At 39.4% G+C, this 13,356-nt stretch overlaps 1 protein-coding gene across 1 annotated transcript in view; it reads right to left on the minus strand.

Moving 5' to 3' along the window:
* The window catches only part of scaper (S-phase cyclin A-associated protein in the ER), a 76,588-nt gene that overhangs the window by 4,196 nt on the left and 59,036 nt on the right, over positions 1-13,356 (minus strand). The window contains exons 25-28 of the mRNA XM_047355320.1: positions 12,505-12,734; positions 9,720-9,875; positions 6,445-6,676; positions 4,946-5,095 (exon numbers count right to left, since the gene is read on the minus strand). Of these exons, the coding sequence (XP_047211276.1) occupies positions 4,946-5,095; positions 6,445-6,676; positions 9,720-9,875; positions 12,505-12,734 (768 nt within the window). The remainder of the gene's footprint in view (positions 1-4,945; positions 5,096-6,444; positions 6,677-9,719; positions 9,876-12,504; positions 12,735-13,356) is intronic.

Here is a 13,356-nt window from a genome sequence, read left to right on the forward strand (position 1 = left end):
GCCACAGCATGCAGTGGATGGTTGAGCTGGAGTACAGAGGTGATCCGATGCACAAATCACACAGATCTCATAATCTTCCACTATGCTTCTTCATTTCATCTTCAGCTGCTTAAACAAATTGTCCCGCCTCAAGTGCCTGATGCAGAAAGACATAAAGCAAAGCCTGGTGGCAGAGCGAGTCTGGAGGTTGAGATAACTGTCAGTTTTCCAGGTGAAGAGCCACAATAGGACGTGAAACGACTTCCACACTGAAACTAAACAGTTGAGGTATCTCCACCTCAAAGCTCAACATCATAAAACTAACAACTCTGCTCTGAATCTGTGCATCTGGTCCACGTTTAACAGAGAACCCTGAGAAAACTCAAGTGCCTTAGCTGCTCTGTTCTTTCTTAAGTTAGGAGACCTGGCTTTTTTAAAACAGCTTTATTGTACTTCAACCACATGGCTTCCTCACAGCCTACGAGTGTGTAAAATTAATGTTCTGAAACAAACAAATTCCTGAGGAACCCTTGTGTGGAAGCAATAACAGGCAATGAGAAGAGCCATGTTTTAACTGAGATTCACAAAAAATTATTTTGCTTAAAGCTCTCTGGACAAAATTATATTTATATTTATAAATTTACAAAATCTGCAGTCCTAAATGTGTAAGGAAATTTGCATAGGTGTTGCATTGTCTAGACATCCCAATACCGTAGTAGGAAGTAAAGGTAAAGGAGGGCCATATATCTGACACTTGAATCCACAATACAAACCAGATCCAGTTGAACATTTTACTGATAACAGGCAGTACAAAGTTACCGTGCTTTTTTGCTTTGTTTTACGACTTCTACAATGGCTGTGTGAACTGCCTTCTGACTATGCTAGTGGCAGACATTGACAAAGACACTTCAACTTCAGGTTTAAAGTACCCATCAGTTTTAAAACCCTGTGAAACCCTTTGTTTACACAATAAAACTTAATAACTCTTCTTTATCTCTATGAGCAAATGCTGTCATCCCAGATTCAACTGCTGATAACTGGGCTCTGAAACTAACCTGACAACAATCTTACAAATGAAAACTTCCCACTGAAACGTTTGCTTAACTTAAAGTTGCTTGGACCTGCATTCACCATTGAAGCAGAGTGTAAATCATGTACAAAGTTAACAATCAGGCATTCTCCAGCCAGTTAGTGGAGCATGTGTGGATGTCAGTGTTTCTCTGTCTCTGTTTACTCTGCTGGGTGATGGAGTTAGTGTATTCCCCGCTGCTGGCTCCCGATGGTCTGCACGAGCTGCACTTACCCTGCAGGCAGAGGGCTTGGTTGTCTTGCCAGTAATGGACTGCTGAAGGAAGAGTTTCGACATCAGGTTAACAGGAATTATAGACCTTAAGCTTGACTCTGGCCTGCAGGGTGAAGGAAACGCCCTTAAAGAGAATGGGAAGAAGAGGACCGACCCCGCAGATAAGGCTGAGCTCTGGAGATGTGCATGTTGAATGATCTGTCAGGACATGATCCATAGCTCATGGGATAGTTGCTATAGGTGCACCAAATGGACCTTTGTGGCCGATTTTGTACCAACCGGTACAAAATTTTAGCAGAGTATAAAATTTATTTTCAAGTAATACAAATAATTCAAATATATTATTTCTACCTTCTGTACCAATTTAAAACCTATCAGTTTTGTTAATAAGTATCTTTATAACTTAAACCCAAATTAAAGGAATTTCAAATTTTTTATTTACTAATTTAAGACGGATAAGTGCTCAACAGTTTGCTCTGCAGTTAAAAAGGATTTTACTTTTATTTCAACATAAACATTTTAATATAGTATTTTTACGGTCTTCAGCATCTTATGTTAACAATTAGCATAATTATCGCCGTTAGTATTACTTATAACAGTCTGTGTATTATAAACACACTTATCTTACCATTGAGATTTCCAAATTCATCATGTTCAGTGACGGATAGAACTAGACTCTCTAAAACAATAAAATTGAACAACTTTGCTGTAATATGTCCAGCTTCCTGTTATCTGTTAGCATCTAAATCCTACTTGTAGCAGCCTACATTAACAGCTTACACGCCTCCATAGAAATGTCTTCTCTATTGCTTCCTTTTAAACTCACGGATAGCGAAAATAGCTAACCTAGTTTTCTACCAATCACGCTGAAGTTGGTTGTTGTCAGGGCAACCAGTCCGTTCTACGCCAACTGGAGAAGAGACCATCCAACTGGCTGATCACTGATCATGGCCAGTCAACTTTAAAACTGGCCACCAACCAAATTTCTAAAATAAAAAAGTTCATTATAATCGAGCAGTAGTGATACAATAATCATTGCATTAAATTAATGTTTTACTTCATTGGCTATGGCTGGTGACCGTCAGGTGAACTACTTAAAATCCTGATTTTTTCCCCATGTTTAATAAATGCCATAAAACTGAAAATTCCCACATTTTCATTCTACAAATCAGCAAACACCACGTTGTTTCACTTACTTGTTTTGAGTGTAGTGATAATCAGATAAGGGTTAGGAACATATGTTTCATTGCATAATTAGAGGTAATCTTAATTCCTTAATTTTCTACTGGATTTCAAACTGCTACCTCTTTCAAGGTACTTGCAGCACATTTTTCAAAACAAATAAAAAATCTGGGAATCAATAAAACTGGTGCATCTCTAATAAACAGAGGAAACTAACCAACTGCTGCATTAAAACATACACGGACAACCTGGTTGTGTGTTTAAAATGCTCAATGCTCATTCTACTTGTGTGGGTCACATGCTGAACAAAAGCCAATACTTTCCTAAGATTTCCACAGTTGAAAACTTCCTGTGTCTTTTTAAAAAGAACGCAGGAATCTACTGGGTTAACATTTCGCCAGTTAACAATTACCATCTCATCAGCTAAAAGATCCAACACATCACTATGGATGAATCATGAGTGAATTACTAGAGTTAAAGACATCTAAATTACAGGTAGATCTTCCTTCAAGGAGAAAAGGGAAGTACATCTATCTTTCCTCGACGAGACATCTGATTAGATGTGTCTGTCAGGAGATCTCCGCAGGCGAACTCGGGAGACAAAGAAACATATGGCTACATAGCTCAGTTGCCCACATAAGCAGCGATGCTGCTTAAAAAACATAAGTCTACATATGTCACTCTTTCAATGGTCCTTTTTTTTTGCGTGACAGTTGAATTATTCATGCCCCCTCCAAGTTGAGGGAATACATCTCGACATATACGTCTGCTTCAAAGTTCGGCTTTTTATGAGCAGCTCTATTTCTAAAGTATGTGTATAAACAAAAGCTAGTGTGCCGACAGTGAGACAGCAGTCTCTGTGACCGCACAGTCCTCGGGCCGGGCTGCTTTTTTGTCCTGCCAATGCTTACATTAGCTCGAGAAAAGCTCAAGCTGCTCTAAATATTCCTTCTTGAAGCCATCCATCTTGGTGAAGAACTGAATGGACGCATTCCAGGAACTGGACCACTGGCAAAGATCAACTGTGAAGTTGGATTGGATCTTGTTTCCTGACAATCTATACTTAAATGTGTTTTCTTTTAAACCCAGAAGCAAGGTGAAAGGAGTTTTGTTTTTGGTTTTTTGCAGGGAAGAAATGACAGATTTTCATTAACATGAGCAATAATTAAATGCTATCTTTGTTTGGCTGTTAGTCACACTTAATTTAAATCAGTACTCGTTTAATTATTCACTGTGATACACTAGCTGAATTTACAATGAACTATATTAGAATGGATGAGGAGAGGCAAGACACAGACAGGCTTGAGGGAAAACATTTAAATAAAAATAAAATAAAAAAGCAATTAGATAATATACTGTTTTGATGTGAGGACACACAAAGACTGAGACTGTAGCTGCAGCTCGTGTGGGTCAGGCTTAGCTTAATCAAAGCCCAGCCAACTGTAGCATGGCTAATCAGGGACCCAGACGGGCCATGCATGACAGCCAGCTACCCAGCAGCCAGATCTGCTCCATCACATCCTGCTCACTTCCACAGAGCCCCCTAAGTAGTTGTTACACCGATGCATGCAGACTGCTCTGCTTTTCCAGGTGACAACAAAGGCCCACTCTGTAGGACGATGAACGATACACGGACCGAATGCAGGAAGGTGCCAAGGCATAAATCTTTAAACAGGTGCTTTTTGTTACAATTACAAAACTACACCCTTTTTCTGACAAATAATATATGAGAAGAACAATAGTAAGACGATATCATGGGCCTGTTCTCTCTACAATCGACAACTTTACACTCCTCAAAGGAACCTCATAAAACCGAGCAAATTTAGCTTGTGAGAAACAAAAGTAAGAATAGACCAAACAATGCATGTTAAAAGGACTAGATTAGTAATTATTTACAGCTGCCTCTCAATATATTAGAATATCTCTGATAAGTTAATTTCACAAAATATATTCAAAAATGAAACAGATTTATTTCACACAGTTAAATATTTCAAGGATTTATTTCTGTTGGAGGTCATTTTCTCACATACAATGTGTTGGTGGCTCTGGAAGCATCACATCCAGCTGCAGTCCAGTTATCCCTGTTTTTATGCAACTTTTCTTACACTTTTCTATCCACTAAATTTTCCATTTACATGCCTTCATGCAACATTTTGCAGAACTCCCCAACATGGCCATTATGTTACTGATCTAATGTAATATTATTCTATTTTGAATTCTTAGATGAGTTTCACTTTTGGAACTGAATGTCTTTTCAATGATATTTTAACATATTTACATGCCCCTGTCAATGCACACCTGATAAGTGAATCGATACATTTTGACTGTCCTGTTATATTTTTAATCACGTGTATGCCCTGTTGACAAAATCCCCAAAATCTATATTTATGTTGATGGAAAATACCTAAACTTGTTTCATTAAATGAAGATTTTTATTTGGAAAACACTACAACCGTTTTGCGGTATGTGTAGGCGGTTTACCTGGTTGTCTGGGTGGTTAACAGTGAAGTATCCCACACAGATGATGACTTCGTGAAGCAGCTCTTCAGAGGAATGTTGGGTACAGTACCAGAGGAGGGAGCTGCCGATGTGCCGGAAAGCCAGAGAGAGGCCCTCAGCTCCTAGAACAGACTGGTTGTACAAAGGACAGAACATTTCATTGAACGCTCACAGTAATTTCAGTGTGAGTTGTGTTTGTTATTTCTATGTGCCAAACAATATAACTACCCAAAGCAATAAAAGGTTAGATGTTTTGTTGGTGGACATGTACAGGGTATAGGTATATAAGCAAATTAAACAGAGTGTAAGTGTAAAACCGCCCAAGCCTTGCTTAGAAGCTGAGATGCAAGGAGTTCAGAGTATTTATTAAACATGCCAGTGTGACAGAGCACCGTAAGATCATTGCAATTTGCACTAAAAGTTTGGGTGTGTTAAACAGCCGTAAACAATATTTGAGGGTCCGGTCGGAGGGCTTAAAACCTAATTTAGTTGTTTTTTTTGTCTAAGAGCTATTTTAGGAATTAAATATGTATAATTACTTTAACAATAAGAACATCAAAATCTATGATCAAAAGTCACTGAAAAAAGGGGACAGATTTCCAAGATCCTTGATAAGTTACAGCTTACTCCATCTAAATGCGTCCCTTACAAAACCAATTCCTTTATATTTCACTTGAGGCTTTTAAATTCTGCTCTAAACACCATTTTGTGAGCTGACGCAGCAGAAGAGCGAGCCAGCGGCTTAAATTTTGATCAACCGATCACTACTGATATGTAAAAGCTGTCGCAGGGGAGTAATGCGAAACACAAGGTGATTACAAGTCCCAGCCAAAAAAGCAACATAATTTAAAACGTTCATAAAACTTAGGCAGGAGAAATGCTTTCATTTCCAGCTGTTTTGAGTTGCTTGAATATGGCGGGGTCAGTGACAGGAAGCTGCTTCAAAGTAATTACCCCAAGGCATTAAAATAATTAACAGCATTCTGGGCTTTGCTTGTGTGGCTCTCAGTTTGCGTGGTGACTTAGGAAAGGGAAGCTGTCGCGCTCTACTCCACAGAGTGGGTAATGTATGGCTCCCTCATACAGTGATAATCACTTGTGTTTCATCCCAACTTTATCCACTGGGCTCTCTAATCCTCCCCTAGAAAATGACCCGAGGTCAAAGGTTTCTTCGGTTTACGTTCGCGGGTCAAATTAGTCCCACAGAGAACAACTTCTCTTTGAGTGGCTCTTTACCAAGAAACTAGCATGAACGGACCGCAAGAATTTGCTTACATAATCCAGAGAGGACATTTAAACACTTTGGGTAATTTTATCGAGAACCTGCTACAGGTAATAGTAGATAGTTTAGTGAAATTGTTATTTTGTAATACACGTCGAGTATATAGGACTTGGCAGCAAAACAACAGGCCTGTTAAAAGAAGAGACGATTTTGTAAAATTAACAAAGTAAAAAAAAAAAAAAAAACCCAAAATCAATACCTGAAAGGCCGATAGGTCGAGAATGGCAAAACTGTTGAGGAACCGGATGCCGTGTATAGCCACCTGGATGACCCCAGGGCCGTAGGGTTCCTGAGCCTGGGAAGACTCTGGCAGGAAACTGTGCAGCAGAATACAATACAGGGTGTGCACCACTCCCACCAGGTCAGTGGACTGCAAAAGGGCTGTAAGTCCAGTCGGGTCCTGGCGTTTATTGTCAAAAATATTGGGAACACTGGTGGGGAAGAACCAGGAAATGCATGACCGGAGAAAAAACAGGAGAAAATTGGTGCTTAACAGAAACAGAACATTTTACTTTGCAATAGAACATACTTTTTTAAACTTTTTATTTACAATAACAACGAGAAAGGACTTTCTTTTAGACCAGATTTCGATTATTTGTCTGAGACGTGTCTAATTAAGACATCAACCATTTATGTTCAGGGGAGTCCAGACAGATGGGCTAGACTTTTGCCCATTATGCATGTGCTAATGACATTTTCCGCCAGCGATGAACTTGCAGAGTGATGCCCGCTGCTGGGGAGGGTAAGTCTAGAGCTCCCATGAGGCAGACCTTAAGGCAAAAATCATTTGTGGAACTTATTTTGAATCCTAAAAGACATGTCAAGAATTAGATGAGGTTTCCTTGAATCTCTTTAATTGATATCAATACCACATGTATATGATTATATCTACAATATCGACAAGAGACGGGAAATGATATACTGATCAGCAGAAAAGACGACAAGGCAGCAACTCGTTACCAGAATGGAAAACATTTTTACTTTCAGTAAAAGCATCAAACATGGCATCAAATCATAAGATGCACATTGTCTTACTGGCACTTATTCAGGCCGTTGGTACCTAATGCTGTCTCAGTAAGAAATGTGGAGCAAATGCTACAGGGATCTGTCTCCAAAACATGTTCAGAACATTTTAAGACAGCGATGGATGTTCCAAGTCAGCTACACAGCAAAGCATCTGATCTCATTTTGGTCTCTTTGCATGCTTCCAGTTTGTTTGTGAACACTTTGGATAAATTCTTTGATACAAAAGGCTTACAAGGTCTTCTTAGACGTATAATTCCTGTGATCTTTTCCTCATTTTGTTACTTTACTACAAACGTCAGTGTATTTTGTAAGATATACAAACACAAAACAGCATAATTGTGAAGTGGAAGGAAAAGTACACATGGTTTTAAAAGTTTTGTACTAAATAAATGTGAAAAAGGAGGTGAAATTTTCACTATCTAGTATGTTTCACTAGTATGTTTAAGGAATTTGAACCTCCTCTCCAGTCTCAAGTATCTTGCAGCCTCTAACAGGTTTTCTTCCAGGATTGTCCTTCAGCTTCACTGTCCCTGCTGAAGAATAGCATCCCCCAGCAGAAAGATGCAGAAAGATGTTTCACTGTGTGAAGGCTGTATTAAGGGTAATGTCCAATGTTAGCTTTTCTTCCACACAGTGTTTTTCATGCAGAAGCAGCTCTGATCTCATTTGTCCAGAGCTTCTTCACATGTTTGTTCTCTTCATTGGTTGTATCAAACTGCAAACTGCACTTTTGTCAAAAAGAGCCTTCTTTTCACAAATGAAGGTAAATACCAGATTCTGTAAGATGTTCAGAGACTGGGATATGGTTTAACTCTGCCTTTAAACGTCTCTGCATATTTGTCCCTCACCTATCTGCAGTGTTCCTCGGTGTTCACGGCGCTCTTTCTTCACTGATACTCCCATTCTTCTTTCATTCTTCATTGTCTTATTATCAATAGTATTTTAATACCTTCTGGTTTTTTTACTTCTGTTTTTATTGAGCTTATTGTTGTTGTAAACTGCCTGTTCTTATTGTTCTTTGTTTTGTTTTAAAGTTTCCTCGATTTACATGTGCCGCTGTGGTTGCCTTAAAGTGCTTTATAAAAAATAAAGTGCCGTAATTTACTTAGTTTGATTTATTTATTTATTTTTTCTGAAAGTAAGCAGACAGGGAGTGGGTGGAGAAAGGGGTAGACATGCAGCACAGGATGCTGGTACCAGGACTCGAACCTGGGAGAGCTGCATTAAATACCCAAGACGTCAAGGGTCGCATGCCCTAGCGCTACACCATGTGCCCCAGTTTGATTATTTTTATTGTGCGATTTTTGTGGTTTTATGTCAGTCCTTTTGTTGTCAACCTCTGTAAATCCCTTTTTGTTACACTTGGCAATATGAAAAGTTTTCGATAAAAAAAAGTTTAATTGATTGATGTATTTCAAAGTAAGAAATTAGCATTGTAATACCGTTCTATCCAGTGCAATTATATAGTGATTGCTTTTAATTAGGCATTCTCATGCATTGCAGGGTCCAATAAAAAAAATTATAAAAAAAATCAGCTACCGCAGTCAGACTACCTGAGACCACTGCAGCAGCACCATCTATGATTTGCAGCCCTGTAAGACTGGAGTGGGTTTGACCTCTGGATGAAACCTGCAGTGCATGCTGATACTTGATGTTAGCCAACAGGCTTTGTGTGAAATATGCTGCTAGGCGAGAACAGAGCCTCTAAATGCGAATATAATCCCCTGACACAGCAACTGGCATGGTCCAAATATTTTTGTGGCCTGCTGAACGTTCTTATAGATGACATATAGGCTGTTAGCAGAACAGATCTCAGAACAGAGGAGCTAACCGTGTACTGCATTAAGTACTTTTTTTTCCACCCAAAGACAATGTTTTCTTCCAATATTTTTTGAAAAACTATTTCCTAATTTTCTTTGGCTGCTCCAGTGTGAAGTAAAGGGTTCCCTGTTTCTGCAGCCCTTTCAAACTGTAACTTCTGATACAAGAGACATACCTGGCTCTTCTGCTGCAATGTTCAGAGTGTTTGTTTCCTTTGAAGTCAGGAATGGTGGTGCTTATGTCCCTTGGTGTGACTGTGTGCTTAGCCTCTGTCAGCGGCGCCACTGAACCTCTCTGAGTGGAGGTCACCATGGCACATGTGGGTGGGCTCCCCCCTACACCGCAGACTAAGGTTTATGATGAGTGACAGAGCACTGGGTCAAGTAGATCTCTATCTCTGTCTGCAGTAACGACAGCTTCGCCAACTTGCTGGCTGGACTAAATTACCTGATTGTAGAAGAACCATGACCTTTGTTTCAGTAACCTTGGGATTCTCTTTATGGATCCCAGTATTGGTAAACTATCGACAGTGACAAGGTCTCTGTCATTACTAGCACAAAGAGGAGTGTTTGTCAGCAGAAGACCAAGACATCACAGAGACGTTTAAGGTGCCTAATAAGAGCTCACCGTCCAGTTATGGCAATGCACAGCTCACACATTCGGTGAAGCAGAGACGAGGCTTGCTGCAGAAAAGCAGACATCTTGGGGTGCTCGTCTATAGGGCTTTGGACCGACAGGAAGCATCCATAAAGCTTATCAATCAAACCCATGTTTACCACATAGCTGGAAGAAAAGGGTAAGAAGAGAGAAAAATGTTAGATGGTGTATTGCATGTGCTACTGAATAACAGCATTTTCTTTGTAAAAGACTCTTTCAAACAAGCAAACAAAGGCCTTTACTGTGCATACTCCCACTGCACTGTGACTGTAAGCCAATACCTCAACTAAGCCCTCCACCCCCAGCTATTACTGTGATATCTTCAATTTGTCTGCCAATGACAGGACTCATGATCATGTTCCCTGTACTCTTTCAGCCACAAATCACCCCTAATAGTGTCATTAGACGGCTGCTGTGGCCCCTGTGCCAGCCCTGCTTTGGGTCCTTGACAGTCTGCTGACCCAGGGCTATTCTTCTATCATTGAGTATGGGGAGCTTATGAAAATCTAGAGATTACAGCTGCCAGTCTAAGCTGTCTTTGTCTAAGAACTATCACTAATTTTCTCTCAATCAATTGATCATAATCTATCTATTATCTGACACTTTGAACCAAGGTTCATTGTTTTGAGTTTATCCTCCACCTCTTCTTCTCAGTCTTTAAATCTTTGGAAACTGGCAGAGAAAAGAAAAGGCAAAACTGTTAGCTACTGAAAGGTACGCATAGCTCAAAAAGCATTTCTCACATTCTTTTAGAAATTAAAATTAGAGAGGTGCCTTCAGTCTCCTGACTAAATATGTCGTAGAATCACTCAAGCTTAGTCACAATGGATGTAGAGCATCTGTGAATATAAATGTTTAGGTCTTGATTCTCAATTTTACTGAAGATTGAACTTTGACTAGGCCATTCTAACATATAAATATTCTTAGATCTAAACGTTCCATTAATTGCTCTTTTTTATGCTTAGAGTCGCTGTCCTGCTGGAAGGTGAACCTCTGCACTTGTTCAAGTCACGACTGTTTCCTGGATAGCAGCTGATACTCAATCATTCAATCTCTGATGAAGAAAAACACCCCCACAGCATGATGCTGCCACAATGTTTCATGCCATTGATGTTGTGCCTGTTGCGATGTGCAGTGCTAATTTATTGCAAAACAGCGCTTTATATATAAGCCTTAAAGTTTAATTTAGTCCCATCTGATCAAAATACATTTTTCCATGTTTGCTGGGTCTGTTTCATGGCTTGTGGCAAACTGCAAATGAGACCATAGCTTTCTTCTTGCCAGTTTACCATAAAGGCTAGATTAGTGAAGTGCACAACTGTCAAGTTACTGTCAACTATTATTCCCCTACCCGAGTTGTGGATCCCGGCAGCTCCGCGAGAGTTACCATAGGCCCCTGGGCTACGTCTCTGATCAATGCCCTCCTTGCCCAGCCTCCCAGTTTAGGTGGAGGACATGACTTGGTAAGTTTGCAGCTTTGCCATACTCTTTCCATTTTAGGGGTTGTGGACTGAACAGTGCTCCATCAGATGCTCAGAGGATATTGTTTTAAACCTATTGCTGTTTTAACCTTCTCCACAGCTTTATTCTTGAACTCTCTGCTGTGTTCCTTGGTCGTCATGATGATGTTTCTGCAGTTAGGCTCTTTAACAAACCTCTGAAGGCTTCACAGCAAAGCTGTATTTGTTCCAATATTAAAATACACACTGGTGGAGTATTCAGCAAACTTCTTCTTGGGCTTCAGAGTAAAGGGTGATAAATACAAATGTAAAACACACTTTTCAGATTTTATTTTAAAAAATGGAAATGATCTATTTTTTTCTTGCCACCTCCCAAGTTTTTTTTAAATCTGCTTTTGTATGTATTTCTTTTTTGTTTAAGCACTTTGTGATTTTTATCCTGAAAGGTGCTATATAAATAAAGTTTTAGCTTACCTTAGCAATTCTAAACTTCTTTTTGTTAGAAACCTAGTAAAATGCATTTAGGTTTGTGGTTGTAACACAATAAAATGTGGAAATTGCTCAATGACAGTCTGGTATAAGTATAGTTGTAAAAGCTGGAATGTCTTCGTCTTTTGTCACACATACATTAAAAGGACAGTAGACGTAAATCTTAAGTTCGTACTTGAGATTATCAGTCTGACGACACAATTTTTCTCAAACACCCCCCTGACTCTGGGGTTAGAACTGGGTCAGCGGATGAGATTGGTGTGCCTGTGCAGCTGCTCTGTCCAGATGAGTCATTGCTTGTGGGAGGGATGGTGGAAAGACTTCACTAGTCCACAAAGCTTCAGGGTGCTGGGCCTGCCTTTCCTCATGGTCAACATTTCTTCATACCTAACACAACTCCTACAGGTCAAACCATCGGGGCTAGCCTAAATGCCAGGTTCAAGGGGACCTTTCAAAGCTCTGGAAGTGCTTGCTGTTTATGTGATTTTGTAAGCCCCACAGAAACTAATATTACTTAGAATAGGTTTCTGAACGTGTAAAAAAAAAAAAAAAAGACATGCTGGAAGCATGCCAGAGTACACCTCATTCTCACACTACTCCCATTTTAACAAGACACCACTTGGATCATTTCTAAGCTTTCTGACATTTTGTTAGCCTATTCCTTACATATGGCTTGCTCTTTAGGAAACCGGATGTTCAGCAGCGGTAAAGAGGAGAGAAAGGAGGTAAAAAGGTTTTGGGGTGAGAAAAAGAGATACCACGTAGGAGGAAGAGAAACCCAGCGTTGAATACGGAAGGAAAAATACCTGATTAGATCTTGGACACGAGTGCTGTAGGACTCTGCAGCAGAGCTCTTGACCTTTGCATCTGAGGATGAAATCCAAAAGTTTTCACACTGTCCCGACTGAACAACACAGAGATAAAGGGACTTCAAGACGGTAGCGATGGTCTGAAGCAGGCCTGTTGTGAAGCCTTCGAAGACCTGTTTGTTTACGCTCCGGCCAAAAATGGACTTGTCTTCGTCTGGAACATACAGCTGATAGGACAGAACAAACAGAAAAGTACAATTAACAAGCATTCACTGTCTATTAAATAAAAATTATATTTAAACAAAACATGTTATTACATCACCAGGTTTTTAATAACATTACAAAAGAACTGTCAGGAAACCAATGTCAGCTTAGACATACTAGTATAACTAACCAAATATTGGTCAGCTCGCTTTTATAAAAGTCACTCAGTTAATGCAAAAGGTCATTTGAAAAGCTTCTAGTTTTTGGATGAAACTCCAGACGCACCAATCAGAGATTTGGTGGTCAATTTCTGGCCATCGATATCGTGAAGTTTTACCCCAATAAACCAAATGTTAACCAACTTAAAATACTCTTTAAGAACTATAAATACAAACAAAACAGTATTTTGAACTTCATAGATAAACTGGAAAATAAAGCGTTAAAGAGTTATCAATAACATGTTGCTAATTCAAATAAAACAACGATTTCTCAAACACAAACCAAAGTTAGAAAGATCTTCGAATCAATGGAAATCTAAAAGGGGCTGCACAGTATTAGTAAAACATGACACTACTGTTCAATGTTTTGATGAACTCAAAACGTCCTCATTAGTCTCTTTTCCATCATCATCATAATAATGTTTTC

The sequence above is a fragment of the Girardinichthys multiradiatus genome, chromosome 2 (genome assembly GCF_021462225.1).
Source record: "Girardinichthys multiradiatus isolate DD_20200921_A chromosome 2, DD_fGirMul_XY1, whole genome shotgun sequence".
Lineage (NCBI taxonomy): Eukaryota > Metazoa > Chordata > Actinopteri > Cyprinodontiformes > Goodeidae > Girardinichthys > Girardinichthys multiradiatus.